The sequence below is a fragment of the Eublepharis macularius genome, chromosome 18 (genome assembly GCF_028583425.1).
Source record: "Eublepharis macularius isolate TG4126 chromosome 18, MPM_Emac_v1.0, whole genome shotgun sequence".
In the NCBI taxonomy this organism is placed as follows: domain Eukaryota; kingdom Metazoa; phylum Chordata; class Lepidosauria; order Squamata; family Eublepharidae; genus Eublepharis; species Eublepharis macularius.
The window spans coordinates 3,351,552-3,366,690 of NC_072807.1; the positions used below are offsets into that span (position 1 = coordinate 3,351,552).

At 43.5% G+C, this 15,139-nt stretch overlaps 1 protein-coding gene across 2 annotated transcripts in view; it reads left to right on the forward strand.

The window, feature by feature from the left end:
• Nucleotides 1–15,139, forward strand: part of ATP6V1A (ATPase H+ transporting V1 subunit A) — a 34,582-nt gene that overhangs the window by 16,978 nt on the left and 2,465 nt on the right. For both annotated transcript variants that reach the window (XM_055002523.1, XM_055002522.1), the window contains exons 6-14: nucleotides 237–388; nucleotides 6,494–6,656; nucleotides 9,475–9,583; nucleotides 10,120–10,242; nucleotides 10,351–10,465; nucleotides 10,616–10,679; nucleotides 12,088–12,291; nucleotides 13,095–13,189; nucleotides 14,058–14,229. In XM_055002523.1, coding sequence (XP_054858498.1) covers nucleotides 237–388; nucleotides 6,494–6,656; nucleotides 9,475–9,583; nucleotides 10,120–10,242; nucleotides 10,351–10,465; nucleotides 10,616–10,679; nucleotides 12,088–12,291; nucleotides 13,095–13,189; nucleotides 14,058–14,229 — 1,197 coding nt within the window. The remainder of the gene's footprint in view (nucleotides 1–236; nucleotides 389–6,493; nucleotides 6,657–9,474; nucleotides 9,584–10,119; nucleotides 10,243–10,350; nucleotides 10,466–10,615; nucleotides 10,680–12,087; nucleotides 12,292–13,094; nucleotides 13,190–14,057; nucleotides 14,230–15,139) is intronic.

A 15,139-nucleotide genomic window follows, 5' to 3' on the forward strand; every position in this document is an offset into this window, starting at 1 on the left:
TAGCCTGGGAGATCATATGTGAGAGATTCTGGAAGGGGTTCTCCCCATCAGAGAACTGGGAGCTGTACTTCTTTTCTCTTCTTTTGCCCTGTCCCTTCTGTTCATCACAAATGACTGCTAGATGCCATGAGTCCTGTGAGATCTACGTTGACCATGCTCAAGTCAGCAGCAAGTTTTAGGTGGCTAGTTGTTAGCCCTTCCAGCTTTTTTACCCTTAATTTTTTTTTCTGCCATAGGATGTTGTGCTGGAGCTGGAATTTGAAGGTGTGAAGGAAAAGTTCACTATGGTCCAGGTATGGCCTGTACGCCAGGTGCGTCCCGTCACTGAGAAGTTGCCTGCTAATCATCCTCTCCTAACTGGCCAGAGGGTTCTAGATGCACTCTTTCCGTAAGTACAACGATGCCGACGGGGTCAGAGTTCTGCTGAGTCAATGTTGCTAGGTTTTTACAATTCTGGCTTTCAGCATGAAGGACAGTCTGACTCTTTTTTTTTTTTTATAAAAATTTTTATTGATGAGTACATAAAATATTACACAAATTCCCCATCTTACCTAAATTATATCAACCCCCCTTCCCCCCTCCTTATAGACTTCCAACAGCTTTCCAACCCTTAGCCCATCTTATTATTTAAATTACTCTTAACTATAATTTTTCTAAATCTTATATATGTTATATCACTTATTCTAAGCATATTCAAATTCTTCTATATCTCCAATTTACTGATGTATCTAATCTACATCTCTCTGTTTAACCTATTATTAATATATTCTTCTTAATACTAATATTAGCTTAGATTGATTAATAATTAAATTTCCCCATTAATGGTAAAGTTACTTCTCTCTCCCCTTTATAAAATCACACATTAATAATTCTCAAACTGCCACAGTCCTCCTTTCACATCCCGTTTTTTTTCTAGATATTGTTTCAATTTCCCCCAGTCTGCAATATATTCTCCTGGATCAAGATCTTTCAATTTTCTTGTCATTTTGTTCATTTCTGCCATGTACAACAATTTGTAAATCCAATCTTCTATAGTTGGTATTTCTTGCACTTTCCATTTCTGCGCATACAAAAGTCTTGCTGCTGTAATCATATAAAATAGCAATGTTCTATACTGCTTTGGAACATCTTCATTCCCAAGTTCAGTAGCAGCAATTCTGGGTTCTTATTTATTTGGGTTTGCAAAACCTCATTAATTATTTCTATTATATCTCCCCAGTATTGCTTAGCTACCTCACAAGTCCACCACATGTGATACAATGATCCTTCATGCTTTTTACATTTCCAGCATTTGTCTGACATATTTGCATTTCCAAGCGCAATCTTCTTAGGCGTTAAATACCACCTATACATCATTTTATAAACATTCTCTTTAATATTGGTACAAGTTGAAGTCTTCAAAGTGTTTTTCCACAAATATTCCCATGATTCCATTGTTATTTCTTTGTGAAAGTTTATTTCCCATTTCACCATCTGGACTTTGACTGTCTCGTCTTCTGTATGCCATTTTAAGAGTATTTTGTATATTTTTGAAATGTCTTTTTTACCTTCTTGTAAAATCACTTCTTCTAACTCCGAGTTTTTCAGTCTTATTCCTCCCCTTAAACAGTCCGAGTTGTAAAGATCCCTGATTTGCCTGTATTGAAACCATCCATATTGAGGAGATAACTCTTCTTGTGTCTTTATTTTTAATATTCTATGTTCCGTCGACGTTATCTCTTTATAAGTTAAACATTGTTGTTCATTATAAACAGCTCTCGGATCTATTACTTCATATGGTACCAGCCATGAAGGGATACCACTTTCCATGTAATTCTTGTATTTCTTCCAGATTGTGAAAAGGCTTCTTCTAATATAGTGATGCAAAAACGTAGAGTCCGCTTTAACTTTGTCATACCACAAATAGGCATGCCATCCAAACAATTTTTTGTGTCCCTCCAAGGCCAGCAGTTTATGGTCTTTTAGCGTTATCCAGTCTTTTATCCAAGCCAGACAAATTGCTTCGTAATATAGTCTTATGTTTGGCAGTTGCAGTCCCCCTCTTTCTTTCGAATCTTGTAATACCTTCATTTTCACTCGGGGTTTCCTGCCTGCCCACCCGAAGTCTGAAATTTTTCTTTGCCATTTGTCGAATTGTTTGAAGTCTCGAATAATTGGAATAGTTTGCAGCAAAAACATCACGCATGGTAACACATTCATCTTCACTGCTGCTATTCTTCCCAACCATGATAAATTTAATTTATTCCATTTTATCAAATGTCTTTCTATTTGTTGCCACAGTTTCTCATAATTATTTTTAAATAAATCTATGTTTTTCGCAGTCAGCTCAATTCCTAAATATTTCACTTTGTTAGTTACCTCGCAGTCTGTTGTCTCCATTAATTCTTGCTGTTTTTGCTTCGTCATATTCTTACACAATATCTTCAACTTCTTTTTGTTCACATAGAATCCAGCCAAGTCTCCAAATTCCTTTATTTTATCCATTATTTTTGGCATGTTATCTATTGGGTCTTCCACTATCAACATTACATCATCCGCAAATGCTCTGAATTTGTAGGAAAATTACTTTATTTTTATGCCACGAATTGTATCGTCCTCTCGAATTTGGATCAGCAAAATTTCCAAAATCAAAATAAACAACAATGGAGACAATGGGCAGCCTTGTCTTGTACCTTTACCTATTTTCAATTTTTTAGTCAAATCATCATTAACTACAATCGCTGCACACTGGTCTTTATAAATTCCTTTAACTGCTTGTATGAACATTTCTCCCATTTGCAGCTTTTCCATAGTGGAAAACATAAAGTCCCAGTTCAAATTGTCAAATGCTTTTTCCGTGTCCACAAAAAAGAAACCAACTTCCCTATCACAGTGCTTGTCATAGTATTCAATAGCGTTTATTACTGTCCTTAAATTGTCCTTAATTTGACTATTAGGTAGGAATCCAGCCTGCTCTTCTGCAATAAATTCCGACATCCATCCCTTTAACCTTTCCGCCATAATTTTCGCAAATATTTTATAGTCATTATTCAGCCGATAATTCTTAACATTAGTCAAATCCTGTCCATCTTTCGGGATCAGTGATATATTAGCTTCATTCCATGAATCCGGAATCTTTTGGCCTTGCAAAATTCCATTGATCACCTCCCTTAGAAACGGTGTCAGGTCATTGGCCATCATTCTATAAAACTTTGCTGTTATTCCATCTGGTCCAGGTGCTTTCCCTAATTTTGTTGATTGTATAGCTTCTTTTATTTCTTCCTCTGTCACTTTCCTATTTAACTTCTCTTTCCATTCCTCTGAAATTATTGGAAGCTTCATTTTCTCCAAATATTCCGCTATTGAATCTCTGTTCACCTCCTTTTTTTGGTACAGTTTTGCATAAAATTTAAAAAAGGCTCTACTAATGGCAAATTGATCCATCAATATATTGTCCTCTTCTCGAATCTTAGTTATGGTTTTCTTCTCCTTTTTTTTTCTTTAAGTGCCACGCTAAATATTTCCCAGGTTTATTTGCACCTTCAAACGACTTCTGTTTCATTTTTTTAAAATTCCACTCCAATTCTTTGTTATTCATTGCCGTCAATTGTTCCTGCAGGATTTTCATATCCTGATATATTTTCTTTTTCCCTGGTCTTTTCTTAAGTTGTATCTCCTTGGCTTTAATTTTTTCCAAGATTTCAAGTCTCTTTTCTTCCTTTCTCTTCCTAGCTCTTGCATTCAAATCCATTAGTATTCCTCTAATTACAGCTTTATATGTGTCCCATACCTTATAAGTTGATACATCCTTGTTCAAATTGTACTGTATAAAGAATTTGGTTTCTCTTCATAACAACGCAATGTTTTCTTCCGTCTGCAGCAAGTCTTCATTTATCCTCTTCTTTTAGTATTTTTTCTGAATCTCCACATGATTGGATTATGATCTGAGCCTACCTTGGGCATTATCTCCACGTCTCTAGTCCATACCACCAATTCTTTGGAGGCCCAGATCATGTCAGTTCTTGATAGTGTAAAATGTCTTGCAGAGTAAAATGTATATTGTCTATTTTTAGGATTTTGTCTTCTCCATACATCTTCCAGACTTTCTTGTTCCTTAATCGCAAAAAACGATTTTGGCAAAAGTCCACTTTTTTTCTGTGCGCTTTTAGATTTCTTGTCTTCTTCCAAATTTGTAACCCCATTGAAGTCACCTGCCAGAATTACTTGATCATAGGTCAGTTCGTCTAGTTGTTTCTGTAAGTCCTTAAAATTTTTTTCTTTTGCTCCATTAGGCGCGTAAATTCCAATCACCAAAGTCTTCTTAGCATTCCAAATTATTTCCACTGCTATATATCTGGCTTCTGTATTGCTTAAAACTAATTTTGGCTGCAGCTCTTCCTTTATATACAATACAACTCCTCTCTTCTTCTTTTTGGAAGCTGCTGCAAATTCATTTCCATGTTTTGCAAGTTTCAAATATTTTACATCCTGCTTTTTGATATGTGTCTCTTGCAAACACACTATGTTACATTTTTGTTTTAAAAGCCAGTGGAAAATAGTCTTACTTTTAGAAGGTGAGTTTAGTCCGTTTACATTCCAAGATATAATTTTACACTCCATGATCAAATTTTAGCTCCTTTTGGTAAGTCTTTTTCATTGTCTTTAATAAACGTTTCCATCTCCTGGCCAGATCTGATGTTTCTCCTTGCTCCACCAAATTCGAAAGCCAGTCCTTCAGGTATTTCCCATCTGTATCTGATTTTCAAATCTTTTAACATCTAGACCAACTCTCTATACTTTTTTCTCTCCAACAACACTGATCTGGGCAGTTCTTTCATGATTCTCACCACTTTCCCATCGACTTCTAATGGATCCTGAAATTGTTTACTCACGATTGACTCTCTTGTATTTCTAGTTGTAAATTGCACAGTCATATCTCTTGGTAACTTCTTTTGAGCTGCAATTTTTGAATTAATTCTGTATGCCACGTCCAGAAGCGCTGCTATCTCCTCTTTTTCTTTACCCAGGTAACCCACCAAAATTTCTGAAATCTGCTCTTGGGCTGATTTTTCCAAAACTTCCAGGATTCCACGAAACAAATGGAAAAACAACTTCATTTGTTTACATTCAGCTACGGCCATTCTTCCCTTCACTCCTCTCATCTCCGTTCTCTGCACATCTGCCAGGGTTTCAGCTGCATTTTCTACTGCGTTAACTCTCTGCTGTGTAACTTGCAAGTCTTTTTGAACTTGATCCATGTTCTTAGATAGTTCTGCCATCTCCGATTTAAGTGCCTCTTTAAAATCTTTCAAATTTTTCGCCGTCTCTTGCATCATGTCTTTAAGCTCTTTATTTCCTTCCAAAACTTTTTTGTCTAAATTTTCCAGCACCGTTTGCCATTCCTTCTTCGACATCGTGGGGCTAGCTCTACTTCGCTCCCACGAGTCTGCTCTTTTCCTTAACCCCGTGGCACTACTTTATTACTTTCTTTTATTTTTTAAAAGTCCAGATTTAGGTTGTTTTTCTAAAAATTAGTTTTTACGCAGTCCAAAATGTCGGGCGTCTTTTCTCTATGGTTTTATTTTGAGGCAACCGCCCTTACCCTTGTCAAAGATGGCCTACTTCCATTTTCCTTGAAGTCGCAGCTTTGCCCTACTTCAAAATGGCGATATTCCACTTCCGTTGTTTACAAGCCGCTTCTCGCCAGTCTCTTTATGGTTCTGACGTACTTCCTGTTCCTCTCCGTTTCACAGCAGTTCTCGCGATGTTAAAACTTTCTCACAGTCCGCTATCTCTTCCTGGCCGCAGGTATGTAAACAATAATCGTTTTTCCGCGGTAACTTCTCTTTACAATGTCACTTTTTAGTAATTTATTTGCCGGAGTTATCTCAGTTATATATCAAGTCTCTTGCAGTTTTCTAATTCTCTTTATCACTTTATTTCTTATTGTACTCTGTCCCGTATTGAGAGATAGCAATCTTTACCTTCTTAAATGTTTCTCTTGGGTTGTAATTGCTCCTTCGATTATCCAATCGATTCAGGTTCCCTTCTTGGTTTGCTGAAGCTTGGGCATGTAGGTCTTATGCCAAAAATTGACTCCAGAGCCGCTGTAGAGATCTTGGCTACCTTTCTTCGGGTGGGACCTCGAGGGTGGACGGGGGCTCGTTGCGTAGAACCCCGCTCACACCCGAGATCAATGCGCCCTCAGGTTCTTGAGCGTACTTGCCTGTTCTCCGCCTGAGAACAGGAGGCTATGGGCAGTTTGCGCCCCTCCGGCCCCTACAAACAGTGGCACGGACAGCTCAGCTCCCTGAGCTGCGTTAGACCTCCATGAATCCCAAACCGGAAGTCAAGGACAGTCTGACTCTGAAGGTAGGAGCTCCTCCCACTGGAAGGGATTGATTTGCATAAGACCTGCCTCTACAAGCGGGATGGGAGATGCTTACCTTCTAACAGTTGCTCATTATTTCTTCTGGGTTAAATATGAATGTGGCCTGTCCTTTTCTTTTCCCAGGTGTGTCCAGGGAGGTACGACAGCTATCCCCGGGGCTTTTGGCTGTGGAAAGACTGTGATTTCACAGTCTTTGTCCAAATATTCAAACAGTGACGTTATCATCTATGTGGGCTGTGGGGAACGAGGAAATGAAATGTCTGAAGTCCTCAGAGACTTTCCAGAGGTCAGTATCTGGTGTGGAATTCCTTTTTTTGAGCTCCTGATCTTCCTTAGTTTTCATCATCCTGAACAGTTTTGTGTCATTGACAAGAAAATGAAATGTCCAAAGTGCTCAGAGGCTGCCTGGTGCAATGCTGCTCTCTTGGCCAATTCTGGAGGGTGGTTTAAATTGGGGAGTTGAGCCTAATCCCCCCCTTGGTCTTGGGAAAATGACCTTTTCTGCTGCCAACATCTTTGCATTTCTGTGTAGCTGCTAGCCTGTTTGGTACATCACACAAAATGGCTTTCCTCAGAGCATCAGTTTCAGAGTGCCAGTGGGCACCTAGACGGGGCATGCACACCATGTGTATATTTCATAGTAATTCAGAAGCATTATAAATTCCTTGTTACAAGAACAGACTTATCCCAAAGATTTCCCTGTGAACTCTCTTTGGAACTTTTTGTAGTCTATTGTGAGTTAAATGTGCGGAGTGTTACCTGAATTGGTCTCCTTGCAAATAAGAGAATTATGGGGGAGAATTAGCAGCAAGGAAGACGGCTATGCGAGAGGGGTAACTACAGGATCTTTTCACCAATTTTTAGTGTCCCTTCCCAGATAGCAGACGAGGCTGGTGCTTAAATTCAAAGAGCAATCTTTTATTAAAGAGGAAACACACACACACACACACACACACGAGTAAATAATAAAATGGTTACACACAGAGTCCTAGGAAGCTAGCCAGAAGTTGGAATAGAGTGAGGGAGGGGAAGTATATCTACCTATCCTGAACAGTAGTCCAGTCCACGGAGGAAGAGAGTAGCTTCAAATGTCCAGCATCCTTGGCCAAGAGAGCAGGAGGTTTAGGGCAAGGGAACAGTGCTTCGAATCCAATAAGCGTGCTGCTCAGTTTGAATGGGGCAAGTGCGCTATTCTTATAGGTTAAAATGTGCCCTGAGGTGGGTGAGCCCTCCCAGTCGTTGGGACAAAGGTCCCAGTGGTCAGTTCCTGGGAATAACAAAAGTTTGATTGCCTTGATTGCTTGCTGCCAGGGTGTGTAAAAGAGAATGCAAAGTCTCTCCTGGAACTGCACAAAAGGGGCAATTTGTTAATGGAGTCCACTGGATCTAAGTTGATTAATTTAGTTGTGGAATGTACCTTTCCCAGGAATGATTTATAAGAACTTATGAATGCTAACTGATCTCTCCTCAATCATGAGCTGGGGATCTCATCACGGAAGAAGGGAAAGGAATGTGCTAAGTTGGAAGACACTACGAGACCTTTCTTGCTGTGGCTCCATTCGGAGCTGAGAGGACTCTAAACTAATCACCGATGGTTACTCTGTATTTACATCTGGCATTCCATTCATGCCTAGATCTCCCAGGCGGGACTCAGCAACTGGTAGCTGGAATTCCCCTGTTTGCAAATCAAACTGCATTTAATCCAGGGGCCTTGTGATTTTATATCACAGGTAGCTATATTAAATAGCTATTAAGGATGGCGGAGGCTGGGCTGACTGCTTACAGGAGAGTGGAGTGAACTTTACCATTCTTTGACAAATAAAGGAGTCCAACTTCCTACTGTTGCTATCCACCATTGAGAATCCATTCATAAATATGAGGCTATTGCACATATTTGCTATTTGACTATTTCATTTGTCATGACTGACGGGCTGTGTTTCAAAACTAGTAAATGGGCTGGCCTCTTATCCCAACAGCTGTGATTGGTGTCCGGAGTCTGAGGCTCTGCCCCTGGACTTACCAGGAAGAGGGGATGGGAGACAGTTGGGGGACAACTACCCAGCCACCCAACGAACACCCAGGGCCAGCGCGGACCAACAATAGAAGGGGGGGAAAGGCACCCCAGCCACAGGAGGGCATAGCAGCTCCCAAGCCCCAGCAGGGCAGGTGGAAGCCAGCTAGCCCCACCCTCCAGTGGGAGACCAGGCGGCTGGGCAGGGAGAGTGAGGAGCACCGTCAGGAGGGAAATAGATCTGAGAGGGAAGGCACAGGGAGCAGGGGCAGCTAGCCAGCAACCTTTCCGGCAGGGGAGGAAAAGCAGCAGCAAAGACAGCTCAGGACCACACCCCAGCCTCCAAGCAAGCTAGAGGGGATGAGCCAGGACCAGGAAAAGCTGGAAGCAAAGCCAGCCCAGGTGTGGCAACCTGAGGCACTCAGCAGGGAAAGCTTGGCAGCCAGCCAGGAAAGCACAGCTGTGGCTGATCAGGGCAGCCAGCAGAGAAAACCCAGGTGTGGCTGCCTGAGACATTGAGGGCTGTGGCTAGAGTGCAGAGGGGGGGGCGTGGCTGGCAGGTGGAGCTGGGAATAGGGGAAAGGATATAAGGAGAATCCACCCACAGAGCGTGGTGGGGTTGTGTAGAAGTGGGGGGGGGAGCGAGCAGTGGAGAGGAAGTGGAGGAAAAGAAGAGGAAGAGAAGGAGTAAGACCGACAACTGGATGGAGACAGCTGTCATGAAAGGCAGCCGGGACTATGTCAGGTTGAAGGGACCTGCGGATGGACTGAGAGGGTGTGAGGGTGAGGTATACCCCCCCCCCCCGTTCCACAGAGCGGGATCCCGCATATTCCTTGAAGGTCCGTTAAGGCTGAAGTCAGGCATGTCGGCGTCTCACAGGGCGGCGCCTATGGCAGAACCTGACAGTTGGAACATGGCAATGTGGAATGAGCATGAAGCTGTGATCAGAATTTTGTATCAACCCATTCAGGACTCAGACAGAAATGCAGCTCCTCTGTCTATTGTGGTACTTTTCCTCAGGTGCATGTTTCAGGAACTGTAAGTGGCCTTGTGCTACGCAGGCTCCATCCCCAAATTCTCTTGCCTTTCTAGCTAACTATGGAAGTTGATGGCAAGGTGGAGAGCATTATGAAGAGGACAGCTCTTGTCGCAAACACCTCTAACATGCCGGTTGCTGCCAGGGAGGCCTCTATCTATACTGGTAAGAGATGTGGAAGTGGTGGCTGTATAGAGCTGGGGCTGGCTGCTGCTTGCACTTCTGGCCCCAAAGGCTGCTGTTTGTTCCTTAAGGTGTGACCTCGTAGCTTAATTAGCGAGCTTTTCTTAGACTCAGGCCATCAACAACTGCACTCAGTTGCACTCAGTGCTTAGGGCTGGCTACAGCGTGGAAGAGAGAGTGAATGTAGGTTATCTGAAATGGTAGCGCATATGTAATCGATAGTTCTCTGTACAGTCCTCCACTGTGGGATAATGCTTTTCCATTCCTACTGGTTGCTCTGTCTTTTTCTCTTGGGGAGGGTTCTTCAGAGTTGCAAGTGGATGGAGTTCTGAGCTTTTGCTATGAGCTTTTGCCATATGCCATGTCATATATATGACCTTGGAGAGTGCTGTTAGTGGTAGGAAGCAAAAAGCCAAAATAGTGGAAAGATTTCTATCACTTGTTGCCTTATGTGCATTTAAGAGCGCAGAAATGTGGCTCAGTAGGTTTGCTGCCTGTGGCCTCTTTCTTCCTTGTAGGGATTACCTTGTCTGAGTACTTCCGAGACATGGGTTACCACGTCAGTATGATGGCCGACTCCACGTCCCGATGGGCAGAGGCCCTTCGAGAAATTTCTGGGCGACTTGCAGAAATGCCTGCTGGTGAGTCTCTTCCTTCCTGGGGATACTCTCGGGGGGGGGGTCCAAAAGCTTTGAGCCTAGTGTGTGCCTTGTGATGCAAACTCAGCTTGTCTATGTTGATGTATGCAGATAGCGGTTATCCAGCCTATCTTGGTGCCCGTCTGGCTTCCTTCTATGAACGAGCTGGCAGAGTGAAGTGTCTGGGGAACCCAGAGAGGGAAGGGAGCGTTAGCATTGTTGGAGCGTGAGTATTATGGGCTGCATTCCCTTTCCTTCTGTGCAGTTAGCTGTTTGACACTTCTGGTGGCATTTGCAAAGTGACCGCTGAGCTACACAATTGCCTAAGATGTGTCTCTTGCTCATGCCGCCTTCTTTCTTCTCCATCTTTATTCAGTGTATCTCCACCGGGTGGTGACTTCTCTGACCCAGTTACTTCTGCTACGCTGGGTATTGTTCAGGTAGGTTGAAGCTCTTTTTGAAAAAAGAATGTAAGCTTCTGTTTGAAGCACTGCTTCAGTCTAGCCAGGGCCTGAGGGAGGTGCACCAGTATATAGCAGTTGCCATTCCAGTATTGCATAGAGACCGACATGTGCAGTACCTATCCACTTTGACTACCTTTTAGGCCTTCCAGCCTTGTAAAGCTACAGGCAGTAGTTCTTCACCTGTGGTCAATGGACCACTAGTGGACCCCCTGGTGCACTTTAGGACAGTATCTATAACAGTGAGGAATATGCTGATGCAATTTTGTACTCCTTGGAACTTTCCAGACTGCATTGGAAAGAACTGCTCTTTTATTTCTGAGCAGACATGGGACGGTCCCAGGATCTGGCTGGAGGGCCGGTGCTGTAACAACCTTGCTGAAGCTAAGCTATTCTGAGTGTGGTCAGTGTTAAGCCCTCTTGTGCTGTGATGGAAGAAGCAGGGTACTATAAATGCAGCTTAGTCTAGTGACTTTCAGATCATGAGGCGAACCCTCCTTTTGGGGCACAGGACATCCGAAGGGCGTGTGTGAGAGGAGGTGGAAGGGCAGAGATGCATTCCAGCTTGGGATAGAATCTTGAGGCAACCAGTACCTTAATGGGTTGAATTAATACCATCTATCTGAGGATGCTGCTGGTATTTGTGGCAGTGACTACACCCTAATTGCCACATATTATCCCAGTGTGACTTGGGGAGCAGGTGCTTAGAAAGAGCTGCTGCTTTGTTCTCTATGATATTTCTATATGCCTCTTTTCAGGCAGGGAAAGGCACAAAGATATCCTGCTCTATTCTTCTTCCGGGGCACGTTTAGGTAGATTAGTATGCCCAGTTCACAGATTCTTGTATGTAACAGCCACTGAGTGATACATGCATCACTGTGTGCAAAGATCTCCGCATGCTCACAATTCTTCCTAATTGTTGGGTCTAAAAGGTAGTATAAGTTGTTTGAAGAAAGGCTTGATTTTTAAAAAAAGTTTGAGAAACTGGCTTAGTCAAATGAGTGCCACAGAGAACAAAGCACAACATTTGTGTTTTAACTGAGAAGCCTTTCAGAGCCTCCTTCTGTGGGGTGTCTGTACAGCAGACCAGTCCAGTTGTCTTTTGTGCATGCTTAAGAGCCACTGTGGTTGTGTACAACATCTGGTATCCCTGTTCAGCTGTGAGCTCCCTTGTCCTACCTTGGCTTACTACACAGAGTGATCATGAGGACCCAACGGGATCGTCCTCTCTGTGCTGCTTGAGGGAGTTCTGATGTGATGCTTCCGGCACAGGCGCGGTTTCTCGTCTTCTGCAGGCAACTGCTCTAATTAGCCAACTGAGATTCCTTTCTAGCCTGATAGCCTGAGTTAAAACTTCTTTGTGGTTTTTCTGGGTGGGTGGGAACAGGTGTTCTGGGGCTTGGATAAGAAGCTTGCTCAGCGTAAACACTTCCCATCTGTGAACTGGTTGATCAGCTACAGCAAGTATACGCGTGCTCTGGATGAATACTACGACAAACACTTCCCAGAGTTTGTGCCCCTGAGGACCAAAGCAAAGGAGATCCTGCAGGAAGAGGAGGATCTCGCAGAGATTGTGCAGCTTGTGGGAAAGGTGAGTGGGGGAAGATCTGGTGAGATGTGCTCTGGGGTCAGTTCCCCTTAATGGCAGCACTCAGTGTGGCTTGCTGAAGAGAACAGAGTTGAGCCCGTGTATGTCGAAATCAGCAGTAGCTCTCACACGGGCTTTCTCTGTGGTGGCCCCTACCCTGTGGAACGGCCTGCCTGAGGAGGTCAGGACTGAGCCCCCACGCCCCTGGCTTTCTGGGAATGATGCAAAACTGAATTATTCAAAAAGGCTTTCTACTCAGACAGGAGGGTTGGATTCTAGGGAGGAGATCTCAGATGATCCACTAATGAGTTAGGAACCATAGAGCTCACCACTATGTTGTATTGGATTCCGACTAGTGCTATGTCTTGTGAACTTGTATCTGTTTACCCTATGGCATTGTTTATTAAAAAGTTCCTGATGTTGACTGTACTAATCTCACTTGAGTCTTAGTGAGAAAGGCAATGAATGAATGAATGAATGAATGAATGAATGAATGAATGAATGAATGAAATAGCACTACTATAACACTGCCTTAGCCCTGACGTTGGTGGGGTGATTAAAAGTCATGAGCATGCCAGCCTTTGCCCCGAAGGGGCCAGTCACCATTGAACTGGCAAAGCCACTTTAGGGCAGAGCAGTTAGACTGGCAGAGAGTAAAAGGGAGGTGGCTGGTGAGGAAGAGTTTCAACTGGCAAGTCAGGAGAAGAATTGTAGTTGGGAAGCGTGGATGATGCAGTTCTACGGCCTGTTGATAAAAGGGAATGAAGAGGGAGGGAGCCCTGCTAACCTGGTCTCATCTACCTTAGGCGTCCTTGGCAGAAACAGACAAGATTACGCTGGAAGTTGCCAAACTCATTAAAGATGACTTCCTGCAGCAGAATGGCTACACCCCATATGACAGGTGTGCACTTGGTCTCCTTCCTTGGGTCTGCGGTTTTTGCTTGGAAAAGAATGATGCAGCTGCCTTATATCCCTGTAACGTGTTTGTTGCATGGATTGTAACAGAGCCTCGTGCTAAGAAAATTGAATAGATTTCTATACTTATTTTTCAGAATTTATCTGCAACACTTTATTATTTCTCAGCAAGTTTTGCCTATACACTTAAAAGCATACCTTGTCAACCCAAGAATCTGTTTTCCTTCAGTAACAAAAAGCAAGTTTCTTGCTCTTCTGCTTAAAAGTGTACAGGCAAAGTCAGCCCATGTACTGCAGTGGTTATGGTCCTAGACCAGGGTGGGTGAGACTCAAATCCCCACTTGGTCATGGCACTCACCTTTTGGCCAGTCACTCTTTCTCAGTCTCGCCTATCTTGTATGGCTGTTATGAGGATGAAGTGGAAGAGGGAAGAGACATGTGAGCCACTGGGGAGCTCTTTGGAAGAAGGGAGGGATAAAACCCTGATAGATGCCCGGAACTCAGAGTGGCAGCACGCTCAGGGCCCAGGTCACAGTACTGTGGGGGAGGGGGTTGTCTGGGTCACTTAAACTTGGGTTTTTGTAACTTACGATTTTCATCCTTAGTTACAAACTTGTTATTCCATGACATGTTTGCCATTGTCACTGGAATGGGACAGAGGGAGGGTCTCGAGTACATAAGCAGGAGCAGTGCTCTCCCCCACTTATGTATGCCATAGGACTTCCCATGGGGAATGAGAATCTAAAAATTAAGTGCAGTCTCCCAAAGGCAAGAATGATGCTCTGATTCATGTGGGATGCTCTATCGTTGGCAACCTGTCCAGTTCACAATCATTCCTGTGCTGTCTTTGGCAGGTTTTGCCCATTCTATAAGACAGTGGGGATACTGTCCAATATGATTGCCTTCTATGATATGGCACGTCGAGCAGTTGAGACCACAGCCCAGAGCGACAACAAGATCACCTGGTCCATCATCAGAGAGAACATGAGTGAGATTCTCTACCGGCTCACCTCTATGAAATTCAAGGTATGCCACCTGCAGATGATGGTTTTCAAACCTCTTCCTTTGTGAAAGAGCACTGGGTCACAACTCTGGCTGGCCTCCGATCAGATCCACAGGCGGAAGACCAACACAGCTTAAGTAGTGTTTGTTCACAGAGGTTGGGTGTCCAAACTGGAGAGCTGGTTCAGGGCAGTCATTAAAGCGACCGGGGGTATTCAGAGTCTGCTGAAGTCTAGCGTAGTGCAGTTCGGACCCAACTCCCTGTGAACACACTCGTCAGTTCCGAAGGGAAGCAGAGCTGGAAGGCCAGAGCTCAACTTTAACAAAATAACAAACCTCTGACTTCGTTACAGTATGAGTGTCCCCTGCGCTGATGACTAAAATCCAGGCTCAAGCTGCTTTTAAGAGTTGAGACTCCCTTACCTGTGTATAACCAAGGTTCTAATGTGTTTTAATGTACTTTTAATGTGTTTTTATCTTTATAATTTAATCATTTATTGTTCATGTTTTACTTACGTTTTATTTGCTCGATTGTGATGGGCTTTGGCCGCATGTCATATACGTTATTCTGGACTCCCATGTAGGACTGCAAAGGAGACCAAAACTGAAAAAAAGGTTGCGCCTCCCTGCAACTGTTGTTCTGTGCAGCCACACACACACTCCCTCCTGCCCTGTTGCATGCTTTTCACTAACTGGAAAGGATGTGGCTGCTAAAGGTATGCACCAAACAAAAAAAAAAAATCTGGGAAATCTGGATCCAGGTTTTAGGGATCCCCCCAAAAATCTAGGATTCCTGAAATCTTGGAAAGATTGTTTCATCTGAGAACCTGGATTTATTTGGTCATTACTCCCTATGGGGAAATCGATCTAAGGGCTATCTTGGAGAGCTCCTGGCAGACCTGGAGAACCCGTGCTCGGATTGGCCGCTCCCTCC